Here is a 10,081-nt window from a genome sequence, read left to right as displayed (position 1 = left end):
TGCTGCTCTGCTGTTCCTTCAAGCCCTTGTGTCTCTTTTTCCTGCCGAAAGATGTTGTAATTAACAGCCCCACCGCTAGATCTAGAAAAAATCCACATGCTAGCAGGCATTTTGTCAGTTTTTCATTTGAAAAAAATTGTGAACCGGTGTTTCTGAAAGCAGACCTGTTTATTATGCCATAAGCCATCCAGACACAAAATAAATGTTTGACTGGTCAGTACTGGGACACTGAGCAGCTGGGCTGGTGCTCGTAGGGCTGAGATGAGCAAGTGAGACCTTTCCTTTATTGTGAGCAGTCTGCTGCAGTCCATGAGTGAGCATGATGGAGGCAGGGCTGCTCCTGCCCTTAGTCCCTCTCTGGGCTCCTCTCCTGCTCCGGCGCCAGGATCCTTATTGGTGGCTCTCCAGGGGGAAAAGGCTGTGCAGGCCGAGGCTGCTGTACATCCTGAGGGCGGATTGGAACTCGTGATCCCAGTCAGCGGCAGCATAGCAGGGCAGCTCTCCCCTCTCGCCGCAGTGAAGCTGGGCTCCCCGCTGCAGGAAAGGAGAACTGGGGGTGTGAGCTGGAGCAACATTTTAATGGTCATTCATGGAGCAGCGGTGTTCGTTTGCTACACTCTTGCAACACTTCTGATTGATGCAGCAGTGTTGTTGCTCTCAGTGGTGGCAGTATTACTGTCCAGTGGAAGCAATGAGATTTGTTTAGAGCCGCATGTGGCTCCCAGGACAAAGACCTCCTTTCTTTTCTAAGGGGGGAAATTATTTGCAGCAAAGCCCCGATGGTGTGTAACATGCCTACAGGGCGGCAGCTCTCCTGCGGAGGGGATTCAGGTCAGGGCTCGGGAAAGGCCGTCGGCCCGGGCGGAGCTTACCTCGGCATCGGGGTCCGGGCAGAGCCCCCTCGCCTCTCCCTCCTCCTGTCCGCCGAGATCGCCGCGGGAGTCCCCCTCCTCGGGCCGCGGCCCCCCCGCCGCCATCGGCTCGCTGCGCACGGGCCGGCACGGGCAGCCCCCGCTCCCGGAGCGCCCCCCGCCCTGGGGCTGGAGCGGGGCGCCGGCGGCCGCGTCTCCAAGGCGATCTGCGCTCGCGCTGCCAGGGAGAGGCGCCAGGAGCCCACCACCTGTCCCCCCGGTCCCCCTGTCCGCGTCCGCCGCCGCCTCCTCTCCTGTCCGGCTGATCCGGAGGCTGTCCATCTGGTTGATGGGGGGCGCCTGCTCCTCCCCCCCCGTGGGCAGCGCGGCCTCGCGGAAGGCCAGCAGGGACAGCCGCTGGTAGCGCGTGGGCCGCGGGCCGCCCTGCAGGGGCCGCAGGCTGACGAAGGGGTGGCGCAGAGCCGCGCGGGGGTTGATCCGCTGGTGCGAGTCCAGCGTCAGCATCCTCTTCAGCAGCTCCACCAGGCTCCTGCGGTCACTCGCCTCCGCCGCCACGTCCTCGGGCAGGAACTCGGGGGCCTCCTCGGGGGGGTGCACGCTGGCCAGCTGGTCCAGCGAGGCCAGCGGGGGCCTGCTCTGCGCGGGGGGCCCCTGGGGGTCGGGCTTGAGCTGCCACTGCACGGCCCCCCTGCAGCTCCTGCCCCTCTGGAAGAAGAGGTGGGCCTTGCTGGCCCTGTCCAGCAGGTGGGCCCCGGGCAGGCCCTGCGTCCGGCAGATGAGGCGCACCTGCTCCAACTCGCTGTCTCCCGGGTACAGCGGCCAGCCCAGCAGCAGCTCGGCCGTCACGCAGCCCAGTGACCACATGTCCACCTTCTCGCAGAACGGCAGCCCCAGGAGAACTTCCGGAGATCTGTAAAACCTTCAGGGGGTTGAAGAGGAGGGAGTGAGTGATCTGGGAGATGTTTGTGCCTTAAAGGAACTTGGAGGAAGAATCTGTAAAGCACCCCTCCTCCTCACTAGTGTTCCAGCAGGTGGACCTACAGGGTTGTCCTGTCCTCCAGTCCTTCTACCTGCAGTCATCTGTAAGTTATACTGTACCTCCACCTGCGGTTTCTCTCAAGGAAGGCATAGGGTATGAAAAACAGTGCAGGTGCTTCTCATTTTAATTGTAAATTATCAAATATAAAACCAAAACAATGGGTCCTGCAACAGGTACATGCCTTAACCCTTAAGTATTGATATTCACATGTGCATATTGCTAGTAAACACCAATAATTCACTAATAAACATTATGATGATTTATCGCCCTTTTTCAATGTGGATAATACTTCAGGGAGGGAAGGTCCTCTTCCTGGAGTCGTTACTGCTTTTCCACAGCTCTCGGGGGCTTGTTTCCTCTATAAGAAACTTGTCTGTGGTCGTGTCCGGTGTCCGGTGTCCAGCGCGTGTTGTGGAGCCCTGCGGTGCCGGTGAACCCCGAGGACAGGACAGAGAAGCAAGAGGAGGGGTCGGGGGTCAGCCGCACACCTGGACTGGATGTAGGGCTCCCTGACGAAGCGCACTTCGCTGAAGATGCTGGCGGAGCCGAAGTCGATGAGCTTGACCCGGAAGGGCCAGCGGCTGTGGTCCACCAGCATGACGTTCTCGGGCTTGAGGTCGGTGTGGATGACGGAGAGCTCCTTGAGGCGGGCCAGCGCCCCCAGCAGCTGGCGGGCCACGGCGCGGATGTGCCGCGCGGCCAGCGGCCGGAAGCCCCGCTCCCGCAGCAGCTGGAAGAGGTTCTGCTCCAGCAGCTCGAACACCAGGTAGTGCTGCCGCGCGTCCCGGAAGGCCTCGTGGAAGAGCACGATGGGGCAGCGGTCCAGCCGCGCCCGGGACAGCGCGGCCAGCAGCTTCAGCTCGTTGGCGATCACCCGGCTGCGCTGGGCATCCGCCCGCAGGCTCTTGATCGCCACCATCTCCCCCGTGCTCCTGCGCCAGTACTTGGCCACTTCTCCGAACGTGCCCCTCCCCAGAGTCTCCACCAGCTCGTACACCTCCGTCTCGGAGCGCAGGACCGACATGTCTCTCTCCTCCCGCGCGGCCTGCGGTTTCCCTGCCGCCCGGGACGCCCCGGTGTTCTGGAACGCCGGAGCGCAACAATGGCCCGCGGGCCGCTGCGGCATTTCCAGCTCGGAACCGACACCGCTGACGAACTCGTTCCGATCTTATCAACGCAAATAGGCTCGTGCATGACGACATCACACGGCACCCTTATTGTGTGTCCAAGGTGGAAGGTTTCCGCCTGGCGGATGGGGCGCTGAAGTCTGCAGGCCAGCATAAGGGATACCGGCGACATCAGTCTGCCAAAAAAAAAAATAAGACGCAAATCCCGTAACTTAATAAACCGGCGATAGGATGAAACCTTGGTTCTCATGCGCCACAGATGTACCAGAATAACCCCCCCCCCCAGCTGAACGAGAGGCGTGTTCGCCGCACCTGTGTCAGGGGGGCGTGCACCCAGGCGCGCGGCGGCGTGGGGAGCCCGTTTCAGCCGCAGAGCACCGCGATCCTCTCGCGACTAGACGAAGATGGGGAACACGACCACGCGGGAGGACTTCGAGTGGGTGTACACGGAGCAGCCGCACTCCACCAGGAGGAGAGAGATTCTGGGTGAGCCGGCAGCTTCGTGACCTGGCATCAGGGGGCAGAGGGGTGAAAGCGCAGGGCGAGGGGGGTCGCCGGGCAAAATGGACGGTAAATACAAGTGTGTGAGGACAGAGCGCGGTGCGGCGTTTTAATTTAAAGTTGCAAAACAGTTGCTCAGCTGGAACCGACGCGCTGCTTTCGTAGAATCTGAACTGCGCCTGGAGAGCGTACCGACCTGCCTTCAATCGCGAAACGCGCACTGGAGACGGCTTTTTAATTAAAGTCAACGAAATCCATGGAAATAATTTAACAATCGTGTTACCACCCGGCTTTCTGTCGTGAAAACGTGCGGAATGCGGGTGCCGTGTGCGGCAGCTCACGCCGTCTGTGGACACTGTTCAGTTTCTTTCAAAAAGTTTGAGTTTGGGGGGAAGTTTTACTCCAGGAGTTTCTATAAACCAGGATTTCCAGTGAACCAGAGAGCGCTTGTCAGGGAGTCACGGATAACTTGACATCCCACTAGACTAGAGACGCGAATCCACGGCGGGTGGGTTTTGTGTTTGTGGTGGGCGGACGGTACACGCCGGTGCCGAGTTGTGAAACGCGACAGCTCGGCTTGTAGACCTGGAATGTCCCCTTGCTCGCGGGCGCCCATTATTTCTGGAAAAGATATGTCAGGGAGGCGCTGTCACGCACTGCGGGAGTGGAGGAACAGGTCTGCGCCCTGGCCGGCAGAGCCGGTTTTCAGCCTTGATGGCGGATCTGAGACGGAGACATTCCGCGCTCCCTTGCGCTTCGTCGTAGCTCTGGAATGTGGAGTTTGATAACCGACACAGTGACCGTTCGCCCTGCGTAGAGCGCAGTTCCGGCTTGGAGCTGTAGCGTTTTTATTCGACTTGCTTTCATCCTTTTTTTTTCCCCACCTGTCTTGGTATTAATAAGCTCCGGAAAGCATGAAGATAACAGCTGTTCATTTATTGAGGTCGTGGCCCAGTTTCGCGCTGGTAGCATGTGAAACGCAATGCCATTCTGGGAAGATGTCACACCTACTGTACATTCAAGTGTTTGTTACTTGTATGATTTGTTAAGGGATGATGCCACCCTCTATCCCTGAGCACTTTGAGCACAAGTACCCTGAGACTCTGACGAGCTCAGAGCGGTGTCTGTCATCTCGGTCAGGCTGTCCTGTAGGCCTCATGTGTCTTTTAAAATAGGTCTGGTTACCCTGGCAGAACAAAACAACTTAGAATCATGTCCAAACCTGGTCCTGAGGATGGGGACAGTGTCTCCTTAAAACACCAGCACCTTGTTAAATTGGTTTGTGTGAGACAATAATGAGTTGATAGTGTTTGTTAAGAGCTGAGATAGAATGGAAACCTGGACCGGCCTTCCTGGACCAGGACTGAACACCTGTCCAGTCACAGACACTAAATCTGTTGCCAGAACCCAAATCCGCACTGTAAGTAAACAACTGCAGTAACAGCTTCCATCACCTGTGTCGGGCGACTGCGTCGGTCATCTTGGGTTTTCCCAGCGTGGCGGAGGTTAACACACCCGCTGTGTTGAGTATAAACTTTACCTCTTAACGCTGGTTTAGCTAAGGCGGGTTCAGCGCCCCTGTGCTGCTTGTTTAGTCAGCATTCGGTCTTTGATGTTGAAGAGAGAAGAAAAGAAACAACGTTTCGGCTGTAGAGGACAAACTGAAAAAGGCTTCATAGCCGAAACGTTGTTCTTTTCTTCCCTCTTCAGCAGGAATAAACCCTCACTCGTTCCTTGGCAGCCTGCGCACGCTCACGCAGCTGCCCACCTGAACTTACTTGGTATTTACTCTCCTTCCTGTCGATGTCTCTGGTTTTTTAAATGATAAAAGGTGATGTGAGAGAGCCTGCTGGTTACCCATTTCACTGTCTCACCTCTTGCTCTCTCTTTTCAAGAGAGATTTTAAGAGATTCCTAAATATTGTTGATTCCCTGTGATCCTTCAAGAGAGGGCCTCATCGTGTCCTGAAGGTTTGCTGCAGCTGTCGGCGAAATGGCGTCAGCTGTTCTCCTCTCACACAAGACTCCAGGGGAAGCTGCCCCTGGACCTGCGGACCCGCGGACCGGCGCTCCGAGCTTGGGGCCGAGAGGGGAAGCACCTCTCAGTTCACAGCTGCTCCTGCCCAGGGTAACCAAAGAGCAAGCAGCTGTGATGTTAAAATTGCATACTGCACTAGTAAGGTCTCTTTTCGAAGTTGATGTAATTTTGGTCACCACATTATTGAAACAATCCTGTTGCTCTTGAATTAGTTCAGGGAAGAGCAAGCAGGTACCTTCTGAGCCCCGAAGAATTGATTGATCAGGCTGAATGACCTGAACCTTTTTACTTTTGAACAGAGAAGATTATAAGTGTTAAAAAAAAAGTCAACTCCGGGATTTTTTCAGACTGAACAGTGAAACACGAACCAGAGAACGTAAATGGTAATGATATGCAGCTTCATTTAAAACCAAGAAGAGGAGGCGCTTCTTCACACAAAGGGTTGTGGGAGCATGGAACAGGCTGCCCATCCTGTTCCTGTGCTCATCGTGTGGTTAAAGCCGGTACCCTGGCTTCCTTCAGGAAAGGTCTGGAGGAGATCCTCAGATGAACTAAATACTGACCCCAAAACAGACTCAATGGATCCATCTCGTTTGTAAACATGCTTCTGTTCTTGTGAAGTGTTTTCTTGAAGACGGTGGACGCTCACTCCCTCGTTCTGAGCTCTTTCCCTCTGTGTTAGTTAAAAAGGAGCTGTTCCGTGTCGTCAGCCCCCTTCAGAGCCTGCTGTGGTGTTTCTCCTGGACCACGTTAACCCGGCTTCCTCGCTCCCAGATGAAGTCTTTAACAGTTCCTTCTCCCCTTTCTCTTTTCCCTGTCCAGCAAAGCACCCGGAGATCAAGTCCCTGATGGGCCCGGACCCCTACCTGAAGTGGATCGTGACTGCCATGGTTCTGACCCAGCTCCTGGCCTGCTACCTGGTGCGGGACCTGTCCTGGAAGTGGCTGTTCTTCTGGGCCTACGCCTTCGGAGGCTGCGTCAACCACTCGCTGACGCTGGCCATCCACGACATCTCGCACAACGCCGCCTTCGGCAACAAGGAGGCCCGGTGGAACCGGCTGTTCGGGATGTTCGCCAACCTGCCCATCGGGCTGCCCTACTCGGTCAGCTTCAAGAAGTACCACATCGACCACCACCGCTACCTGGGGGGCGACAGGCTGGACGTGGACATCCCCACCGCGCTGGAGGCCCGGCTCTTCAGCACCCCGCTGCGCAAAGTCGTCTGGCTCGTGCTGCAGCCCTTCTTCTATGCCCTGCGCCCGCTCTGCGTCAACCCCAAGCCTGTGTCCCAGCTGGAGCTGCTCAACGGCCTGGTGCAGCTGGCCTACGACCTGGCCCTCTACCAGCTGTGGGGGATGAAGCCGGTGGTCTACATGGTGGCCGGCTCCCTCCTGTGCCTGGGGCTGCACCCCATCTCCGGCCACTTCATCGCTGAGCACTACATGTACCTGAAGGGCCACGAGACCTACTCCTACTACGGCCCCCTCAACTGGCTCACCTTCAACGTGGGCTACCACATGGAGCACCACGACTTCCCCAGCATCCCCGGCTGCCGGCTGCCTCAGGTGAGTCCTGGCCACTGCCCCCCGGGTCAGTGCGGTGGGCGCAGAGGGGGAGGGGGAGGACAGAGTTAACGGCAGCCAGCCTCTGCAGAGAAAGGGAGAGGCCGGCGCGATGCGCCCGGAGAGCGAGGTGCAGGTGGTTTGTCCGGTTTGTCCGGTCGGTTCTCTCCCGCAGTCCGGTCGAGAAGCGTCGGCCCAGGCGTGGGCGTGGGCTGAGCCCGTGACTCACCGGCCTAATTATGTGGTTCATGAGGAGCCGAGTCACTGCTGTTGTGTAACCTGATCGGCACATGATCCTCTCTCTTCCCGCTGGCCTGCTTACCACCTCCCTGAGCGCCTGCTGCTCTGGCAGGATGCAGTGTGGAGCTCAGGAAAAGGGGCCGACGCATGGCTGTAGCAGAGCTGGTCACCGGGGAAAGTTGTTCTTCTTCGCCTTTAAGCAAAGGTCCAAACCTTCTCATTGGCTCACTTGGCACCGTAAGGTAGCAAAGCTACCGGAGCACAATAAAAACGTTCTACAGTATTTAAGCACAACTGCTCAGCCTTAACCTCTATGGCCCAGCTCCAAGCTACCCGCTGTGAGGTTCTTGCAGGGAGTCGTCCGGAGCGAAGGATTCTAGCATCTCCTGTTGGATATGCAGACAGAGCGGTGCTGGTTTCTGCGGACCGTGCCGCTGTTTTTCACAGGGAATTCTCCGGAGAGCCTTGGATCTTCCAGCTGTGCCTCCCTGGCTCCTGTGCTCTTTTTCTCTTCTGGTTTGACGGGTTTGACAGACTAGACAAGCAGAGAGATTCCTTGGAACCATGTTTAAAGGAATAAATGAAAGCTGCTCACACCCCTCTTTCTCCCTCCATTCTGTCAGGTGTCCTGGTGTTTTGTTGCCCTCTATTACAAGGCTGGCATTAAGGTGATCCTGGAATGCCCAGGGGTAAATCCCGGTAGTTCTGAAGGCGTCTCCTGTGCTTTCTGTTCCAGGTGAAGAAGATGGCTCCTGAGTTTTACGACCACCTCCCCCAGCACGACTCCTGGATCCGCGTGCTCTGGGACTTCGTCTTCTGTGACCAGCTGGGGCCCTTCTCTAGGATCAAGCGCGAGTGCCGATTGGTCAAAGAGGACTAGACCCTGCCCCACCCCCCACCCCGCCCCAGAATCCTCCCGCACCCCGACTCTCTGCAGGAAGGCGACCCAGGAAGTGAAACCCGTACTGCACAGCCGTCTGAATCTGGAGCTCCGGCTGCAGAACATGACCCTGGGCCAGGAGGGGCCCTGTCACCCCTTCCATTTCTCTCTTCTGGTTTGGTCTGATGTTTAAACTGTGTTCACCTGGCAGATTTGCAGTTAGATCTTCACAGGAACAATTCCCCCAAGAGCTCAGGGCGTCGTCTTTAATGACTGAGTCCCTGGCTCGGTTGGCATCTCTCTGCAGTTTCAGGCTGAGGCTGCAGGTCATCTCCAGTGTCCCTGTGGGAGGACACCAGGGAGACTTGTCTTACTTGACTGCTTGGACTGGAATTGTTCGCTCTCAGTTGTCTCTAGCTCTTCCCAGTCCCACGGACAAGGAAACGCACAGGAGTCTCACTTGGCGACTTGGTGTAGTGGCAGGGCCAATGGGAGGCACTCTCTGCAAGTGATTTAAAGATAAAACTGAAAAAATAAATTAACAAGTTTGCCGTCAAGGGGATTCATCACTTTCATCCTGTTTTTCTCTTCTTTTGTGGGTTAATTTTTAAAGTTTGAGAAATTAGTTAGCAGCTCAGATTGTCAAGCAAAACCTAACAAACGTTGCTTGTTGAACAAATGCGAAGGGAGAGGGCGAGGAGTGTGAGACAGGTGCTTTTACTTAGTCTGACCTCTTCAAAGAAGAAAAAGCACATTAGTGGCTGTGTTAGAGGCCAGGGAATCTTTGCCTTGTCCTGCTCTTAAACTGCCATTTGATCAAGGTGAGCCTGCGTTGTCCTGGGACCTCGAGTCTGACACGTCAGGTATTTTGACATGAGCGTGTCCAGCGTGTGGAAGATGTGTGAAGATCAACTACCAGACAGGATTCAGTGGGAGCTGCAGGCAATTAGTAGGAGTGATGCTTCCAAATCGTGGGAGTCTGGTGCATCGCGTTAGAGCAGTGAAGACTGTGGTCCCCCATTACTGTTAGCCTACATGCGCCACCCAGTGGTGTTTGAAGGTACTGCAGGAGCTAGGTAAATGTTGTCGCTCTGTGGGAGGGTGTCACCTCTGATGCAGGTGTGTTGTGGGTTCTGGTCTTCATGAGTCCCTAGAAAAACAGGTTGGCCTGATGTGAATTTTGATTATTACTTCAAATTGCAGTTTTTCCACAAAGCAGTGCACTTAGGAATCTGTTGGCTGAATGTTTGAGTTCGGAGCCAGAGCGGCCGCAGTGCGGGAACTTTATTCTGCGTGTTTCGGAACTTCCGTGTTCTGTAAGCATCGAAATAAAGAGCGGTTGTGTTATTAAATTATATTTTTGAAAAGGAATATTTTGTGAAAGGCACCCGGTGAATGTATTGAAACTATTAATAAATGAAATGGTATTGTACTGAGATGCTGTTTTGTGTCGTAGTCCTTTGCTTGAGCTGTTTCACGCGTCTTCCTGAAGGGTGTCGCGGTCTCAGAACTGCCTCTGTTCCTCACTGTTCCTCACTGTCCTCACGTCTCGACGCCTCGCCCGCCTCCCAGCTGAGCAAGTCGCGCGGGTCAACGTCACGTACCCAGACTCACGCCTGCCTGGCTACGAAAGCTTTTTAGTTCAGTTCAGTTTATTTGTCAAGTGCACAAGTGCAATTAAATGCTTATTTGCGTGTGTGCTCCGATACAAAGATATTAAAGGAATCGCCCGAAACAAACACAGAGCAGCAGCAGCAACAAGAAGTTAAACAACACACATCTTAGAAAACAAACCCTCAGTGTGATCCAGTGGCAGGGGTAGA

At 55.5% G+C, this 10,081-nt stretch overlaps 2 protein-coding genes across 3 annotated transcripts; one reads left to right on the top strand and one right to left on the bottom strand.

Annotated features, from left to right (window-relative positions):
- Nucleotides 1-149: 149 nt before the first annotated feature.
- Nucleotides 150-3,037, bottom strand: LOC148672061 (homeodomain-interacting protein kinase 4-like). Its single transcript, XM_088627364.1, has 3 exons — nucleotides 2,400-3,037; nucleotides 873-1,791; nucleotides 150-534 (listed from the first exon to the last, which is right to left on the bottom strand). Exons 1-3 carry the CDS (start codon nucleotides 3,035-3,037, stop codon nucleotides 391-393), a joined length of 1,701 nt encoding a protein of 566 aa, XP_088483490.1. The 3' UTR covers nucleotides 150-390.
- A 346-nt stretch (nucleotides 3,038-3,383) lies between these two features.
- LOC148672060 (sphingolipid delta(4)-desaturase/C4-monooxygenase DES2-like) lies at nucleotides 3,384-9,696 on the top strand. Of its 2 annotated transcripts, none has more exons than XM_088627371.1 (3): nucleotides 3,384-3,524; nucleotides 6,399-7,141; nucleotides 8,115-9,696. In XM_088627371.1, exons 1-3 carry the CDS (start codon nucleotides 3,443-3,445, stop codon nucleotides 8,256-8,258), a joined length of 969 nt encoding a protein of 322 aa, XP_088483497.1. In that variant the 5' UTR covers nucleotides 3,384-3,442; the 3' UTR covers nucleotides 8,259-9,696. The 2 variants fall into 2 exon arrangements, with proteins under 2 accessions (XP_088483497.1, XP_088483498.1); XM_088627372.1 differs by having other exon boundaries at nucleotides 3,498-3,608.
- Nucleotides 9,697-10,081: the final 385 nt, after the last annotated feature.

Source organism: Lepisosteus platostomus, chromosome 4 (genome assembly GCF_059453375.1).
Source record: "Lepisosteus platostomus isolate fLepPlt1 chromosome 4, fLepPlt1.hap1, whole genome shotgun sequence".
Classification (NCBI taxonomy): domain Eukaryota; kingdom Metazoa; phylum Chordata; class Actinopteri; order Semionotiformes; family Lepisosteidae; genus Lepisosteus; species Lepisosteus platostomus.
Note: the sequence above shows the minus strand (reverse complement) of the source record. Positions and strands in the feature narration are given on the sequence as shown.

Coding starts and splice junctions, on each gene's coding strand:
- LOC148672060 (XM_088627371.1), top strand. CDS start 3,443: ATGGGGAACACGACCACGCGGGAGGACTTCGAGTGGGTGTACACGGAG. Junction 3,525..6,398: donor CAGGAGGAGAGAGATTCTGG/GTGAGCCGGCAG, acceptor TTCCCTGTCCAG/CAAAGCACCCGGAGATCAAG. Junction 7,142..8,114: donor CCGGCTGCCGGCTGCCTCAG/GTGAGTCCTGGC, acceptor TTTCTGTTCCAG/GTGAAGAAGATGGCTCCTGA.
- LOC148672061 (XM_088627364.1), bottom strand. CDS start 3,037: ATGCCGCAGCGGCCCGCGGGCCATTGTTGCGCTCCGGCGTTCCAGAAC. Junction 1,792..2,399: donor GAGCCCTACATCCAGTCCAG/GTGTGCGGCTGA, acceptor AACCCCCTGAAG/GTTTTACAGATCTCCGGAAG. Junction 535..872: donor GCCCGGACCCCGATGCCGAG/GTAAGCTCCGCC, acceptor CCTTTCCTGCAG/CGGGGAGCCCAGCTTCACTG.